This window comes from Paramacrobiotus metropolitanus, unplaced genomic scaffold (genome assembly GCF_019649055.1).
Source record: "Paramacrobiotus metropolitanus isolate TYO unplaced genomic scaffold, Prichtersi_v1.0 Parri_scaffold0000237, whole genome shotgun sequence".
Lineage (NCBI taxonomy): Eukaryota > Metazoa > Tardigrada > Eutardigrada > Parachela > Macrobiotidae > Paramacrobiotus > Paramacrobiotus metropolitanus.
The window spans coordinates 89456-107780 of NW_026570457.1; the positions used below are offsets into that span (position 1 = coordinate 89456).

General features: G+C 46.6%; 1 protein-coding gene across 2 annotated transcripts; it reads left to right on the top strand.

The window, feature by feature from the left end:
• Window positions 1-1888: 1888 nt before the first annotated feature.
• LOC129601453 (integumentary mucin C.1-like) lies at window positions 1889-5389 on the top strand. Of its 2 annotated transcripts, XM_055500265.1 has the most exons (6): window positions 1889-2322; window positions 3087-3296; window positions 3385-3506; window positions 3640-3663; window positions 3815-3922; window positions 5006-5389. In XM_055500265.1, the coding sequence occupies exons 1-6, from the start codon at window positions 1908-1910 to the stop codon at window positions 5078-5080; spliced, it is 954 nt and encodes a 317-aa protein (XP_055356240.1). In that variant the 5' UTR covers window positions 1889-1907; the 3' UTR covers window positions 5081-5389. The 2 variants fall into 2 exon arrangements, with proteins under 2 accessions (XP_055356240.1, XP_055356239.1); XM_055500264.1 differs by lacking the exon at window positions 3640-3663 and having other exon boundaries at window positions 3385-3444.
• Window positions 5390-18325: the final 12936 nt, after the last annotated feature.

The window sequence follows — 18325 nt, forward strand, 5'->3', positions numbered from 1 at the left end:
TAGGATTTTATTCTTTCCAAAACCGATTACAAATTCAAAATCAGCAAATTTTCCTGATCCAGAATCTTTTTTCTAAATTAAGGATGACTTTTTAATTTAAGTCAGTTTGGCGCTAATTATTGTTTTTTTTACACTAAAACAAAATTAATAAACAAACAAAATGGTTTTAGAAACAAAATGAATTTCTCGCGGTAAAACGCATAGAAGTATTTGTTTTACTTGGAGATGTTTTGAGCTGCTGACCGGTCTTTTGTGATGACCACTAGCACGAGCGCGCTGGCATTTAGAACTTTTAAAAACCCTCTACGTCGTAAAATCCTGATGCTCTTATAGCCGGAAATATGTTTAAATTTGTAAGAAAATAATATATGACGGATTCCGTTACGCGCTGGTTTTAAAGTGACCTATGGCTATCAGAGTCTGAAACAATTTGCTTCGACCTCTATTGAATTCTTTAATCGACAGTTCACTGTTTCCACGGTCCAGTTCACACGGAGTCGGGTACCCGAAAGCATTGTTGAACTACCGAAAAAGACATTGAGAACTGCAGAGAGCACTTATCATAGAAAACCGCCACCTGCAGGCAGTAAGCCGGCGGACTTCAAGAATATTTATAGCTGGAATCTCTGGTGAGTGTTTTCGGCAACCGTTGCTGACCTTTATCATATATCACGCAAATGCTGGTTGGGTATCGGGTACGCTTAATACCGTAAGCTGTCTAAAGGGTAGGTACGAGCTGGGAGAGAAAATTCAGTATATAGTCCAAAAAACAATTTCGATGTTTGTTTGCTTTTGTGCAGGTTTCCTAATATCACTGAGGGCTTCAGTTGGGATCTTTATTTAACTAAGCAATGATTGACTTTCTGGGCTTGTGCATGACAAACTGATATAAACATACAAAATATTCAGAACTGAACCTTATTAAAAAAGTAAACAGCACCGCACCGTTGCGAATAGCACAACACCATAGCAGCTGTACAAGTACAACCACGCAGTCGGTAAAGACGCAACAATGCGTTAAATAATATTTTGTAGATGCGTCGAATAACATTTTAAAGACAACGAGTTGTCTAGACTTCTAGGATATTAGTTACGAAATACATTTTATGAGCTTCGTAACTAATAATCTATAGATAATTCGTTGTCTTCTTGAACACATGCACCTCTCTTTAACTTGAACAAACATGGACGACGTAGACAACAAAACGTTTGTTTTTTGATACCAATAGGCGGTGACTGCAAAAGAATAGAACACTATAGGGTATACAACTATACGTAAGTAGCCCGCTGCGACCGCCCAATGAACTTACGGTAAACACGTGACTGCAGTTAAAAAAGGGTACCGAACGCATGTCCGATTGTAGCTCTAGCCACGCTTTATGGACAATATTTTTTAACTGTAATTACATGTATACGACTGATTATTTATGACCTCCGAGGGCAAGTATAAACACATAAAATATTTATTTAATTCTTTAATAAATACATTTTTTTCTTGACGTAGTTCTGCTGGGATGACGCACAGCGGAAATCGGTGTCAACTCTAATAGGCTGGCAAAATTTTTAACCGCGAAATGTCGGCGTTACCAAAATTGAGGTCTCGAGTGACCGCGTGTCTTTAAACAAAACTGTCTGGCGGTGCGCCGGCAACTAGTCCGTAAACTTTTGTTGAATACGTGTCTAACGGTCCAGGCATTTCACGCGCGAAGTATCATGCGACAACGGCAATCACGCTGTCAATCTCGCCTACACGGACAGAACGATCGTTCTCACCTTGATACCGCCATTGTAATGGAAATTTCTGCCGCTGTTGATGCCGTTCGCAGCAACTCGGTTGGAGAAACGGTTGCGAGATGTTCTGACAATGACTAACCGTTTCATTCGAGCGTTGGCTCCAGAGTGCAGAGATGGCGAGGATTTTTTCGATGTGTTTGGCCTTAAGCAGCATAGCTTGGCAGTATCAAGAGACGACTGGTCAACAGGTTCTCCCGCTAGGTATCTTTAGCTTTTTCGGACAAACCGCCAGACAATCCCCTGCGCCTACTCTGCTGACCGCCGCTCCCAGTTCCAGCGCCCAGGCAGACACGCCAGCATTAACCCGCAAGTTGGTGGACGTCGGCAGTCCCGCTGATGTCACATTTGAAATGTCCTGCGCTGGATCCACCTCCAGGGCCGCCCTCAGCTGCCACTGTGCCGGTATTGGGCACCGCTGTGCCGACTCGGCATCGATTTGTAACGCTAACGGGAAATGTATCTGTGATCCTTCACTGTCTTATCAGGATGGCTCTAAATGTGTACGTTATCCCACAACTACCGCAACAAGTAAGCTGCTTAAAATTAGCTAATAATCTTGGTGCGGAGAACAGTAATATAGTCATGTTCTGTTTGTCATACATGTATACCCCGCCGACAAAAAAGTGGATTCTTGGATCCACCTCTTTGCCGGACCGTTGTCTATATATCATTAATGTGTCAATGGTGCGATTTAATTTTGCTGCACATACAGGTACTCGTATGTGTAACGTAAAGTGCGCCTTGTACTTTCCATCATTTATATCTTTTCTATATTATTGTGGTATTCACTGTAATTTCCTTACACTTCGACCATTTAACATTAATGCTGATTGCTACTCTTTGACGGCCAATCTTGGACTGCATTGGCTAGCTAGCGCTTGCACTACGACTTCCTGCACTCTAATAATCTTGCTCGTAGTCATAGTGTACGCGTATGACTTCCCTGTAAAAAATCCTAACATCTAACGCGGATGACCTTACCGTTCACACGTACGCATGCCACGCTGGCCCAAGCACGCTCGTGCTCCTTCATTCCAGGTTGGACGCTTCGTTTACTGACTACATCTACACATATATATTAAGAATGACTGATAATAAGTACGTATTCTCGAGTTCGCTCTGTGCCCACGTGCACACTGTCCAAGTGTATATTAGCTTTAAATAAAATATTTTATTTAAGAAATTTGGCATAGATTTAAGCGGATTCCGGTAAGTATAGGATACCTTAATATTTTATGGAACTTAAGAGTTTAACTGCTGAATTAGTGTGCCATTGCGGTGTGTTTCTGCAGCTACGACAACTTGCCCTAGCGCAATAACCTGCCCGAGTACCACGTCGTGTCCGGTGTGTTCTGCAACGACCCCGGCATGTCCAACGACACCTACTTGTCCAACGGTGCCCACCACCACCAGTTCCACCACTACCACCACGATGACGACGACCACAACGACACCGCTGGACACGAGATGCGCTACTTCAGGCATTCTGTCTGGCGGCGGCAGTAAGTGCTGGAGAACAAAGGTCCCTGATGTAATCTCCATACGCCCTTAGTTAGAACTCAACAATCAGAAATGGTTACTACTTTTTAGAGTGCGGGGGCTGCGTTCAACTCACGCTTGCCACTACAACCACTTTACAATTGGATGCAGGTAGCACCAGTATGGGTTTTTGTTTGTACGAGATCGTCGGACCACCTGGGAGCGCTTTGACAGTAAAACACTGATGATATTAAATTCACATTACTGTACTGGTTGCCAGCATTCTTATCAATACACAATCTGCAGAACATTTTTGTTTCGTTTGTTTCGCTGCAGCTAAATTTTCTCATTTTTGTTTCGCTGCAGCTCACCAGAACCAGTAACACTTTGGTGAGTGACAAGTAGAAATGTTCCCAGGTTTATCCCTAGCTTAGTATCCTGTACGTGTACGACTGTACACGTACGTACGTAGGGATTTCTGTCGCATCGAGCGATCGCATTCACGAACTCCGAAGAAATAATTCAACGCCATCCGTTGCAGGTCTCCGGTCAGGCTCACATCATCATAAATGGGAACGCATATTCCTCCTCCACTGGCATTCCTTACCCTGCCGTTCCACCCACAATATCTCTTCCTGCCAGCAGCGCGGTACGGAAATAATATTATTTATTGATCCGTCGTTCCTCAACACCAGTTCACGTGCACTGGGATTGCACTCCCAGTGCAGTTTTAATTGTGTCTATAATTGTGCCATACTCATATTATTAATCATAGAATTGTAATACAGGTACTATTATGTTATATATATACTTCCTGTTCTGGCCATCACAAAACGTATAGCACACTGCCAAAAGACGCTCGTCTGGGCGCGCGTGTCGATCATTGGACATAAATATAGATATAAACTGCCGGATGACGATCGTCATATATAAATTGTTTTTGGAATGATATGCCGATCGTCGGAGAATCACATGTCGGCTACGAATATAATTACGAAGTGGCTATTTTGCCGGAGTATTTGCGGCAAAATAGCAAAAGGCTTTTTAAACGCAGTGCGCGGCAAAATAGCAAATGTCTATTTTGCCTACCATACTGCGGCAAAATAGCTAAAGGCTATTTTAACGCAGTGTGCGGCAAAATAGCAAAAGGCTATTTTGACACACTGTAGAAAACTGCGGCAAAATAGCCTTAGCCATATAATTAAAATGGACGCGGTAGATAAACACTTGCAACGTCAGGCTCCAGGCGAGCGACGCGGCAGCGATTGCTTAGCTCACAAACAGAGCTAGGGACCACGTATAACTGGACTACCGGGTTCAAGCCCGTAGCATTGGTTAAAATGAAGCTTAGAATGTGATTTATTTTATTCGAATGTGTTTGTAATCGCACTGATAGGATCCGAGGTAGGATAGGATCTAAACGAGATAGGATCTACAAAGCAGCCAAAGTTAATGAGCCCGAAGTCCAGACACAACGGGGTCCCGTTCACATGTGCAATATATTGTACAAAGCGAGCGATCGCTAAATAATAACAATTCAAATAAAGAATTTGTCCCAATTAGCATGAGATGGGACCATACATAACACGCTCATAGCATTACCACGCAGCACGCATGATTTCCAAACTTCAACGTTGAAACAAAAAACAAGTGGCACGACTCTCGCCCGCCCTCAAAAACATAGCAAAATATTGTAGCTGCAAAGTTGATGTGAATATTGTTTTGTGTGTAGGGGGTTCTCCTCATCGGCAATCCGAATTTAGGCAGTGTGATCTTTACCGTTTCGGCAGCCCCCGCAACAGTATAGCCCATGGATACTATCCAAACGAGTGTCAAATTCAGACAAAATTTCCCAAATACCGGGCCGCTTGGAGGACACCGTCCGCGTTATGTTCAGTTATAACCATTAACCAGTCAGCATCATTTGCAAGACATACAGCAGCCGGGCGCTCGACACACACTTGGAAAATATTTTGTGTCTTACAACTGCATTTTGTTAAAGCGCGATGTTCGCGGCTACATACAAAGTCATGGTCAGACATTCTAGAAGTCTTTCAAAACTCTGGGTTTCTTTAAATTTTCTAATCTGTCACTTTAAGCTTTCGAAACTGTCAGTTTAAACTACGAATCTAGTTGACAGGTTCTTTATAAAAAAATTGCCCTGGTGCTTGCAGTGTTTTGTAACGGATTAGCTTTGAACTGTGCCCCAAAAATCTGTTAGAAATTTTGAACAGACACCACACAGCTATCGCTGGCAATAAGCACTTATCCGAGCAATGCGCGAGGAGAACAGCAACGATTGGGGTACAGTCCAGTCTTACACCAATGTTCTTTGGCTGGTGTATCTATGAAGGAAAAATTCATTGGTCATGGTAACAAATAGTCTCAGAATGGCAAACGAGAATCAGAGAGGCTGGTCCCAAAGGGAATTCCGTTCGGCAGGTGGACTGGTGAAGAGCACAAAGAAGTTCATGGATTTCTTGTCAGACTGAATGTTGCGATCACAGTGTAAAGGTCAGTGGTGCGTTTCCGGTCTCTGGCATTAGAGAAGTCTGCTTTGTTTTCCTATTTAACATTATTTGCTTTATCTGATTTTGCAGGCTGAGCCTCGGGAACTGGGAGTCTCGCTTTGTGTGTGCTGCATTTCCGAAGTTCTCCGATTGTGTTTTGATCTTCGGTTGAGTGTACGGTAAAACGAGACGATGAATTTGTGATTTGAATGACGAAGTCACTGATGATCAGGCCTTCCTCTCCTGTACAGTTGCTACTTTGTAGCATTACTGTAGCGGCTCCACCAAGTTATACCACAGAGTTTGTGCACGGGAAAACAGTACCCAGAGTGTGCATTGATCGCAGGCGAATGCATGGGCATGCACACGCTGCGTGGGTGCAGTTTTCCGTGCACAAACCTGTGGTATAACTTGCGGAGCCGCTTACAGTAACATTTCTGCTGTAAACACGCCACACCTCCGAAAAAGTGAGATCGTAGCGTGTTGCGTTGATATGACTCACATATCAACGGAGCACGTTAGTATGTCCGCTCGCATTGGCTTATCGAACTCTATCCGTTCTGTGAGTAGCCGAGTTTCACCTAAACCACATTTGTGCGAAACCACTAGGCGTAACGATAACAATGTGCCGATTGGTGCGGGCTATCCAATCATCATGGAATTATTAGTCAAACAGCATAAGATTTGAAAAGCAGTAAAAGCCGAACATTCCCTGCTAATGGCCCGCTAATATGCAATCAAAACTGTGTTTGATTTTGATGGCAGTTTAGATTAGTGCTGCTTTTTCATTTCGTTTCTGATTTTTTTATTCTCTGATCCGGAGGGCGCCACATTGGAAATAGAAAGGCCGTGCGGAGCTCCGCAGACGGAATAGCACCTAAAAACGAGACTCAACTCAGCAATATGTGTTATGGTTCCAGTAATCTACCTGAGAGCCATGGCTGCACTCACGTACACCCTCACGCCTGTGGCGTCAAGCGGATGACGTGTCTGTGTTGTGTCTCTTCTGATTGGTTGATGTGCCGTTCATTGTGTTTGCTTTGTGTGGGCGCGTCATGTGCGCTGCGAAGCAGCGTTGATTTGGCTCTTCGCTTGGCAGATTTGCCAGTGTTCAGTCAGTGTTGATGTGAGTTGGATTTCACTCAATAAAGTGTGTCTATGCTAGTGGATGCCGTGCGTTGTGCATTTATCCAGTATTGATAGCATTTCACACAACGCAGGATCTTGTCAGTGGAGATCACTGTCCTGGACTCTTCCAGAGTACCACGTTATATGGTAGCAGAGCCCGTAAAATCTGCGGTGCTCGAGTTTTATCCGATTGGCGAACGGCCATATTGATCTGTTTGGCGAACGGCCACGTGGAATCTGGATCGATCGACATTGATCGACTGTACCAGTAAGGCACTGGTTTTCTCATCCGAAGCAAGGCGCATTTCAACGGATTGCCAGCGGGAGCGGCAACACTGAGTCAAGTATCTCCTGTGGAGATCTTGTCTCGTGTTTTCTCAAGTCAGACGGCAGCTGGCCGCGGTGCAGGTCTCTCCTGTGGAGAACTTGTGCTGTTACCACTGCTAGGCAGCGAGATCCTCTGTAGAGGACGAGGCTGCTGGGCACAGGCGCCGAGAAGCCACGAAAGTTGGCAGCACCGAAGGAGGTGCCAAAGAGTTCAGTTTTACGCGCTCCACCAAATTGGCTGTAGAGCGACCTGCTGGTAGGCCTGACAAGCCCAGCAGAAGGCAGACGAGGTCGGAAAAGGAAGGCGCCAAAACCGTGCGGAATACGGCTGCGCGGGATCGGATCGTGGAGAAGAAACGCGATCATCTGGATCATTTTTGGCGGAAATCGGAACGGTAAACAGGTAAAAACCGTTATTAATTATCGGATTGGCTAGCGCGTAAAAAGCGCAAATTTCATTGGTCCTTACTGAGCTGAGCTAGACGGAGGCGGAACTTTTGCACTCGGCGCGCAAGTCTGGTCGTCGATCTGTGACGTCAGGCAGGTCAGAAAATTTTAACAGGTCACCGTGATTGGTCAGTTATATGAGCTGTGATTGGTCGAAATTTTTACCGGTAAAATTGAACTAGACGATCTCATCACGAGCTCCCAAGTAATGTAAATGATCTTTTCTTATCATAGTTGATCTGATACGAGCTAGTAGCAGCTGTTTTCGATCGAAACAAGTTGATTAAAAAGTTGACCAGTCGGACCTGAGATCGATCTCTGACTTTGAGCTGAGCTGATAGTGACCTCCATAGATGAGCTGAGATGATCTAATTTGATCTCTTATACGAAACTTATTCATCGAAATCGATCTATTCTGAGCTAAAACGAGCTAATTCTAATTGAAACGAGCTGAGCAACAGGTGATCTGAGTTGAGTTTGGATCGATTAGCTGATCTCACAACGAACTCGAAACGAACTTTAGCAGCTCAGCTGACATCCGTAATTGATTATCAGCATCTCCGAAGTGAGCTTATCGAACTTTTTATTGAAAAAGTGATCTTCTAAAACGAACCGAGCTCATCTCTCGAGCTGATAAAGTGATCTATAGGGATCATAACGATCATACTATAACGTGTGTGTGAGATAAATCGACAGGTGCGTCTGAGTTATCCGATTAAAGATGGAAAAAGAGATCATCGAACCGACATCTAACAGCAGTCAGGGGAGTCGAGGCTCCCGCGGATCTCAGCAAGGCGCACCTAATCCGTACAAGAAGGACCTGAACTCATACACACGTCCCGTCGCACATGATCGGAGCACCCGGGCACCTAAAGCCTTTGAGAGGAAGGACTCTCGAGGCTCGGATGCGACCTACCAAAAGGCACTCGAAGCAGTGTCAGGTCAGGAGAGCTCCAGCGACGACCGGAAACGATCCCCACGTCGGCGCTGAAACAGCGAGGTGAACCAGCAGGTCACCAAAGAAGGAACGAGCTCACAACGAGCTAAGGAGGTGGATGTGACATCACAAAATGATGTCAAGATCAGCCCTGCCACATCGGAGCAGGTCAAAGATGCTGATCTGACTAAACCGGACCTCACTGAACAGTCAAATGACGAAAAACTTGATGAGCTGAAGTTGGGCGATGTCTCACTTGACGATGACGTCACAGTGGAAGATCTATTTGAGAGCCCAATGCAGTTCGACGAGATGATGCGAAATCAGAAGCTCAACGATGAAGAGTCGTACCTCACCGAAGACGATGTGACGATGAACATGTCGTTCAGGACGGCAATGAAGGATGCCGACCGAGCTGAGGGGATGATATCGTTCAAAGACATACCCGAGCATCTAATCGAACGAACTCAAACTGGGAAGATCATCAGTGTCCGATCTCCATCTCCGAACAGTCCCACCTCGAATCTGAAGAAGCAAGTCAGAGAGTTACAAACGTCACTGGAAGATAAAGAATGCCAGCTGCTCCAGAAGAAGCAGGAATACCAGAAGCGGATAAGCTCACTTGAAACTCACGTATATGAGATGGAGCAACAGCAGGGCATTCTGGAAAATGAGGCAACTAAATGGAAGATCAGATACGAACGTCAAAAGGAGCTCGCTGAAGAAGCCCAGAAGGTGGCTGACGACAAGGAAGTCGAAAAATTCATCGCGGTTGACGAGCTCAACGAGAGCATGTCAGAAGAATCGGCTGAGAGATCACGTCACTTAGCGGAATTGAAAGATCAGTGTGACGAGCTTCGCAAGAAGGCGAACGAAGCTGAACTGAAACGAAACGAATATGCATCCAAGCTCGCCAGCGACACAGAAGCTGGCCACAATGTCAACAGATATGCTGAAGCTCAGAAACGATCTGAAGCTGCGGACGAGAACATCGCCACCTCCAAAGGGAGTCGCAAGCTCATCAGAAACGAGCTGATGAGGCACTCCAGGTGGCAAAGGAGCTCACGGAGCTCGGAGCAACTGAGGGAGAGCGACTCAAAGGGGAATTAAAGAGGTTAACGAGGAAAATGAGAAACTCACATGAACGAAAGTCAAAAGTGGCAGGCTCAAGCATACCGGCTGGACACAATGGTCACAGCTCTCGAGATAGCTGACAAGGAGAATCAACGAAAGGTCCATGAGCAGCTCGAAGAGAACATCAGGCTCAACACGGAGCTGACCGAAATGGCGACAACGGCAATGCTCAGAGAAGATGAAGCTACAGAATGAGAAACCAGCTGAGATCAGCAGCTGAGGAGTACACCCGGTTAGAAGGTGAGGTGACCCAGCTAGTCGAACAGATCAAGAAGATGGAAAATGAGACCGAGAAGATTGTACAGAAAAGACATTCCAACTTCATAATCATATGCAAAAGTGAAACAGGAGAATTCTAACCTGAAAATACAACAGGAAGAATTCCAGCTGAAAATCAAACGACTGGAAGATGAGAACAAAGCTCTCCAGGTGACAAATAAGCACAAGGATGAACAACTATGTCAGTTCGGTGTGAAGAAAGCAACCGACGAATCACCCCCGCCCAGTTACAGTAAGGCACAGGAAAAAGGAACTGGCGGGAGCGCCCACTTCGAAATGCCGCTACGAACGGGTGGCGGCAGAGGTGATCCGAAAATGGAAAAAGACGATGAAGCCTCTGATAAACGGAACCCGTCGAGTAGTCACCAGCCATTTATGAGCTCCGGTGACCCATCGCAGTCTCAACAACCCATTGAAACGGCAGTTAAAGACGATGCAAATCGAGATGCACGGTCCCCTCGACATGAACATGACGGGAGATATTTCAGAGAAATCCCAAATGAACGAAACCAGCGGAATGAGCGAAACGACCGAAACGAAGATCGGGTCCAAAGGGAATTCAATAGGTCCATTAAAAACATGGGCCGAAAAACCGACCTAGCAACCTTTGACGGTAACCGAGATGCTGTGAATGGATGGATTCGCATTATAAAGAGACACAGCGCACATATGATCTGACCGATGAGCAGATCATGATCGACATAGCCAGTGCTGTAAGGGGACCAGCAAAGATCTGGTTCGACAGCGAAAGAGACATCGAAGAAGCGGAAGAAGAAGCCTATACGGTTACGGAATGGCTCAACAAATTCAGAGACGAGTATGGTGATCGAAACGAGGAAGTTCTCGGCCTTCGCGAAGCCATGGCCAGAAAGTTCAAACCTGGAAAAGAAACCCTGGAACAATTCTACCAGGCGATTATGAAGTTCAAAGCGAAGAAAGCGATCACTGAATTGCAAGCGGTTGCATTCCTCATAGATGGATGCAGAGTTGATAATAACCTATACAATGCCTTGAAAACGAAGGGGTTCAAGACGCCAACGGAAATAAAGGACTTCTTCAGATCGTGGGCAGCTGGTGAAGATAAATATAAGGTGGAAGGTCAACGCAATCAACCGGAGATCGTATCCGCTCGGGCCAAGTTGAGATGGCACCGAGACAGTACGCAGCTGCACCAGCTCAACAAGCGGAATATCGGCCGAGATCACCAGCTCCGGTCCAGAATCAAGTGACTTTCATCGATAGTCAGACGGGACAACCGATCACATATGCCATGGTCGCTGCGATACAAGCGCAGGCACAGGCCAGACCAGTGGCACCGGCAAATGTAATGCCGAACCCCCTGAACGTAGGGGTGCCACCTCAACAAGGAAGGCCCAATAATCAATACGGAAATGGCAACAATAACTGGAATAATGGACAAAGTAACGGAAATCCCAACTGGAATAACGGCCAAGGAAATGGCAACTTCAATCAAAATCGAAACCAAGGAGGGAACCAGCAGAACCGTGGCAACTATCAGCCCCAGCAGGGTTCCCGAACGGAATGGAAATTTGGCCAAATCGACGATTGGGTCACCCAGGGCGTGCAGCTGTGCCAGAACTGTGGATTTGGAAACCACGACGCACAAAACTGCATGTTCGCCAACATGCCGCTGAACCGGAATCCGAACTTGTTCGCCACCCAGGAGTGGGAACGTCTCCGCACCCAAGGCGGCTGGCGACAGGCAGTAGCGAACGGCTACGACCTGGTTGCAGCTTGGCGCCAGTTCAAGCAGCAGAACGGCGGTAACTGAGGTAAGCCAGGGTGGCGGCTACAACGGCGGTGGCAGAGGAGGCTTCCGCGGGCGAGGTCGCGGCAACGGACGCGGCAATGGACGCGGCGGATACGGAAACCGTAATGGAGGTGGCTGGCGCGCCAACAATAATGGTGGTGGCGGCGACCAGAATAACGGTGGCGGCGCGAACGGCGCTGACCAGGGGCGGCAAAACGAGCAAGCCCCGCAGCAGCAAATGAACCAGGGAAACGACCAAGATCAGTAGGCGCCGGTGAGCCTACTGATCCTCCCGAACCGAAACCACCGGATAAAGGAGGAACACAGAATCGGACTGTGTTCGAGATGGCTAAAAAGATGCCATCACCCGTGGGCAAAGTACCACAGCCGCAGAATCGGACTGCAGGCGAAACGGCTTATAAGATGCCGTCACAGCAGCTGAAGGAGATGGCTCAAAAGATGCCATCACAAGTGGGCAAAGGACCACTGCCGCAGAATAGTACTGCGAAGTCACCTCAGAATCGGACTGCAGGTGAGATGGCTCAAAAGATGCCATCACAAGTGGGCAAAGACCACTGCCGCAGAATGGTACTGCGAGCAACCAGGTGAACAATAAGGCGAGATCACCTTACTGCAGCGAAGAGAAGCTGAAAGAACGACGTGCTCAGCGTAATGAGATCATCCGAAAAGCGAACTTGAAGAAGAAGATGGAAGAAGAAGGAAACCGATGAGCAACATGCCAGATTCCGGAATTCCTCTGTAACCGAGAAAAAGACATCCCACCACCTGCCGCACCAGTGCGAGATAAAGGAGCAAGTGCAGTCGCCAAAAAAGACGACAAAAAGGCCGTCCAAACAGGTCAGGCAAAGGAACTGACGCTGCGAAATGTGCAGCTAAACGAGAGCGAACGAGCACAGCAGGTCTCCGATGACTCGCTGGATGACGCGAACACGCTGAGTCAAAAGCAGACGTGGCAAAAAGTGGCATATCGACCCAATGGGAATCATGGGATGTGGATACCGGTTACGCCTAAAGCGAAACTGAAAGGGCAAATGTCGCAAGAAGACTTCTGGGACATGAAACAGCTTCAAACGGATGCTGCGAGAAAACGTCTCGAGGAGATGGTTACCGGGAAACCATCCAAAGGGTCAAAGAACCCAGTCCCGATCCGGAAGGGCTCATCGTGCTCAACGCAGAACCCAGAGGTGTTCAATACAGCCCCAGCGTATAAGAAAACACCAGCTGACTTCTGCTACTTGAAAAACGCCCCGCCAGCAGGAAAGCCGCCGAACTACGGAGAAAAAGTTCCGTTACAAAAGTTGCCAAACGGCGGATTTACCATAAAGAAGAAAGAGAAGTCACGGGATTTCTTTCAAAGTCTGCAGGATGACGCTAACAGGTCACCACCTCGAACAGAGGGGATGTCTTCACAAGTCGAACCGAAGCAAACCGACGACGAATGGGCTAAAAAGATAACTGACTGGATGAAAGACAACGAGCATAAGATGATCGTCTATGAGAGATCACCAGAAGAGTTGAAAGACAGCGAAGAAGATGAGCTGACATTGGCCGAGCAGATTACAATGGAAGTCATTGACAAGCTGCGTGATAAACCGGCAGATGATCGAGATGCGACCAAGATGTATCAGACCATCACTGAAGTGACAAAGAGGCACACAGAAGTTGCGAAGGGGCAGCTAAATGAGGTCAAAAAGGCCGATAGTGATGCAAAAACTGCAACGGAAAATGAATGTGAGGAGCTAAAAAGCTCAAAAAAGATGAAGAAAAGAGAATTCTACGATGTCCGAACTGATGTACCACATCGTATCGATCATCTGAGCTCGATACTGAAAAAGAAAAGCACTTATGCGAACGGGCAGGTGCTATCTGACACGGATCCGGGATCAGTATCACTGATACCAGTTAAATGTACGGTCCGGAAGTTAAAAGTCCAGAACGGGAACTTACCGAAAAGGATCGAAGCGTATACACATGAAGTCAAAGTTGGGGACATCAAAGTGATAGCGATGTTGGACACGGGAGCTGAGACATCACTGATCAGCCGGCCGTTTTGTGAAAAGAACGGACTTCACATCTTACCGCTGCCACCTGATAGGTTGGTGAAGATAAATGGAATCAGCGGTACATCGGGCTTCGTCGTCACACATTACTGTGTGGCGCCCGTAACACTGAGAAAACGAACTACGGAACACTCCTTCTATGTGCGGCCGAAGACGGACGACGTACAAGTCCTATTGGGACATGACTTCCTGGCGACAAAGTTCGTCCTAATTGATAATCATGGAGAGGAGGAAGTTGAAGATGATCCGAAGCCAGCTGCCAAAGTTCAAGCCGGAAAAGTGGCGGAACTTTTAAAAGGGGCAGTTAAAGCTAAAACGGAGCAAAAAGCTATCCCAGTACCAGAGGCACTGGGATCAACAGAGATGAACATAAAAAGGGGAGGTTCATCTGCCCAGCTGTCGATAGTTGAACGGATGACAGCTATCCAGCGGGAGATCTCTACCAGGTTGGGGAGATCATCAGACAAATCGATAAACCGGGTTAACGTCGTTATCCCAGTACCAGAGGCACGGGAAACGACGAAAAATGATCAAAAAGGAGCTGGCGAAGGAGCTATCCCAGTACCAGAGGCACTGGGAACGAAAGATAAAGCTTCCCCGACGCTGGAGCAGATCGCAGCTACACAAGATGAAGCAGTAATCGAAGCGAAACGAGCTCTTATACCGGACTTGGAGTGGTCAAAGCCTATCCCAGTACCAGAGGCACTGGGAGTGAAAAGCGTTAAAATCCGGAAAAACAAAAAGATAGAAGTCCCAATGGAGATATTAAAACGAATAACTGAAGAGGAACAGATGTTCGCGAGCGAAATCCGCGACAAAGCAATTGAACAATTGAAAGGCCACCAGACGAAAGCGCGAACGGAGGTCATTGAAATATCCTCAGATGGGGGGAGTGTGACACTCAGTGAATGTGAGCAAAGCGCCACAAAACGAAACGATGTAATGGTTACCCAACCAGCGGATAGAATTTTAACCCCAGAAGAAAGAGCCGGGAGTTGCCACCATGGTTATTACGAAGATCCGCGCAGAATTCAACCGCAATGGGAATGCGGAGTGTAACCGATCGCATCCCAAGACGATCTTTCAGAATGGCCTAAATGTAACGCAGCGATAGCAGACTCAAAAGTCACGTTCTGAAAGAAGTGCGAAGTATCTCTACGGACCATGAGCATGTGTAACCCACACATCGAACGATACCATTGGAACAGATACCGAACGTGGTTATCATGCGTCAAAACTTCATATATGGAAGAGGAAAATGGTTGCAATACTGGCAACGATGTGGATAATGGAATCCAAGACCTCATGAGGTGATATTGTCAAAACGGAAACTTGAAATTGAAACTGAAGATATGAACGAAGAGATCTAGTTATGGGAAAATGCGAGAATTGAATTATTCTGGGACTTCCGCATTAACCATATGTACAGAGGCCAAGGAAAACGATTAACTTCCCATCAGGACTTGGCACACCTGTTTATGAGTCAGTCGAGCAATTCTGCAAGGCACTTCACCACGACGACTCGGAAATATTTGAAACGTATTGGAAAAGTTCGAAGACGAAATCCCCAAATTCGACGTTAAGGAAATGCGGGAGTTACAGGTAACTCGCAAAAGAAGGAAACGGGTTTATGACAAAGAAGAAAGTGACTTTGCACCAGATCCTGACGGAGTTGAATACCCGGAGCGGGGTGGTGACACGTGGTATGTACGAAACGATTCCAAGTGATGACTGGGTCACTGAAGAGCTGATGGCGAATTGCGTCTTTGTTGGACCGAAACGACCTAAAGGGTACGAAACGGCTCAGAAAGATAAGACAAACGAAGAGCCTACAAAAGAGGCGCAAAGGAGGAATCGCCAACTGAAACAGCTGAACAGGAACCGAATACAATCGAAGAACGATCCCCAAATGCTTTCGAAATAGCACAAATGTTAACGGAAAGAGGAAAATGTGGAAAAGTTCAACGAGGAGCTCAAAAGATCTCCGAGGGTCAACAGGACCCGGAGAGAATTTAATGAGCCTCGAGGGGAGATCGACGAGCTGGAAGGAGCAGCTCCAGAAGATGAGAAATTAGCCTCAGATGAACGAAGGTCATCGGCAAAAGTACGTGTAGCACGTAGCCACCTGAGAATCACAGCGAAATATGGACGAAAACGATGGAAACGGGCAAACCTCTGCCCAAAAATGTAAAAGCGAAAAACTTAGCGATTTACGAGGTGACGAAGATGATCTCTCATCTGAAAAAAGGAGCTTGAGAGAGCTGCAAAGATGATGAGAGCAGCAACTCAGATTCAGACTGGACGAGTTCAAGTGACAACTCAACGACTCAGAAGATTCTGGAGTAAACGATCTCTCAGAACAAGAGGACCTGCTCGATCTCGATGAAGATGATGAGGTCGATGCAAGAAAAGGAGCAGGAGATCAAAGTAAGAAGAACGAAGGTGCAACGGATGAGATTAAACCGAGAGACCATCAGAGTCTACAGTGATCAACGGATCTTCCTGAAACCATCTGTTTGCACGCGTGTCAAAGTGAAGATGGCACGATTTGTACCAGCTAACGAGAAGCTGATGTTCACACCCGTCTTCCAAGGGAAACAGATGTCCAACCGTTAGCCGGAGTGACAGATCATAAAGGAAAGCACTTTGATCTGCTATTGCTAATCATAGCATTAAACGGCAAGTTGTCAAAAAGGACAGTTCCTCGGCTATGTGGAGCCCTATGATCACATGGAGAACGTCCAGGTCAATAGTGGCACAGTAAGGAACGTACTCTCCGACCCAACAGTCGATGATGTAACGAAAGCTGAGACGACAAAGACATCATTGGAAACCTGAAACTGGACCTGATCTGACACAGGAACAGAAGAATGATGTATAACGCATTCTGGGAGTTCTGGAAGGTGCTTCCGACATCGAAAAAAACCGTATGGAGATGTCAAAGGATCACCCACGATCGATACGGGAGATGCGAAACCGGTAAATGCAATCCCGCCAGAACCAGCTGGACAGGTCGAGAGTTCATAACGAAACATATCGAAGAGATGCTGGCGCAGGATGTCATCGAGCCTTCAGATGCCGACTGGAGTTTCCCAGTCGTGCTGGCTGCGAAAAAGAACGGTGACGGGACAATGGGAACCAGATTCTGCGTCAACTATATTATGTTGAACAAGCTGACAAAAAAGAATAATTACCCGCTACCGAACCCGGATGAGTTGCTGGATGCGTGTGCAGGCAACAAATACTATGGGAAAATGGATCTGCAAAGTGGATTCTGGCAGATTCCATGGATCCGAGTCGATTAACAAACCACATTCGTGACCCAAGATGGCATGTATCGGTTCAAAAGGATGCCATTCGAGTCTGTAACGGACCTGCAACGTTTCAACTCTGTATGGACAGAGTTTTGTCCAAGGCGAAGCGAAAGGGCTGCGTCTTTGGATACATCGATGATGTCATTTTTGCTGGAAAAACTGGGAGATTTTCATGCAAAATATGAGGAACGTCCTTCAAAGTTTGGTTAGCAGGTTTCACCATTAAACCAACGAAATGTGAATTGGAATGCGGGAGATGGATTCTGGGTCATATACTCAGTGAAAATGGAGTTCGAATGGATCCCGAAAAGATCACCGCAGTGTTCAACGTTGACCCTCAGACTGAACGACAGCTGAGATCACTCCTGATCTGCAAACTATTACGGAAGTTCATAGCTGGCTACGCACAGCATACTTGTCACTTATATGAGTTGCTACGAAACGATAAAACATGTGAAAGACTGACAGAAGTTCACACAAAGGAATTTGAGAACTTGAAAAAGTTGCTATGTGAAGGTCCAGTGCTGGCAAAGTTTGATCCAGCCAAACCGACAGTAATCGAATGCGACGCGAGCAAAGAAGGAATTGGAGCAGTACTGTCACAAGAAGGCCATCCAATTGCCTATGCGAGCCGCGTCTTACATGGAGCTGAAAGAAACTACGGTGTTACTGAATGGGAGTGCTTGGCGGTTGTATTTGCCGTCAGAAAGTTCAAACCGTATATCGATTACTCCGAGTTCACCGTACGAACTGACCATCAGGCACTGACGAACTTGCTGAGATCAGAAACGAACAAGGTCGGCATGAATCCGCGATTAACGAGATGGGCTATGGCATTACAGGGCCACCAGTTCAAGATCGAGTACAAACCGGGAAAGTACTGCGATAACGCGGACGTTTCATCGAGAGCACCAATCGAAGGCCATCCGACGCCACGATGAGGAGTTCGACGAAATTCCGAACTTCGAGGATATCAAAAAAAGAATATGATATAAAGGAACCAGCGATCGAAGTTTGGCAACTGTTCGTTCAGATGGCCGAAGAAGGAGAAAGCGAATAAGATCAACTCAGTTACGGCGAAAGAGTCGGCTGAGACATCGATCAACGTCAACCAGCTTAAAAGT

Excerpts from the sequence above, each read along its gene's own strand:
- LOC129601453 (XM_055500264.1), top strand. The coding sequence starts at position 1,908 with ATGGCGAGGATTTTTTCGATGTGTTTGGCCTTAAGCAGCATAGCTTGG. Across the intron at positions 2,323-3,086 it reads TCCCACAACTACCGCAACAA|CTACGACAACTTGCCCTAGC; the intron begins GTAAGCTGCTTA and ends GTGTTTCTGCAG. Across the intron at positions 3,297-3,384 it reads CATTCTGTCTGGCGGCGGCA|AGTGCGGGGGCTGCGTTCAA; the intron begins GTAAGTGCTGGA and ends ACTACTTTTTAG.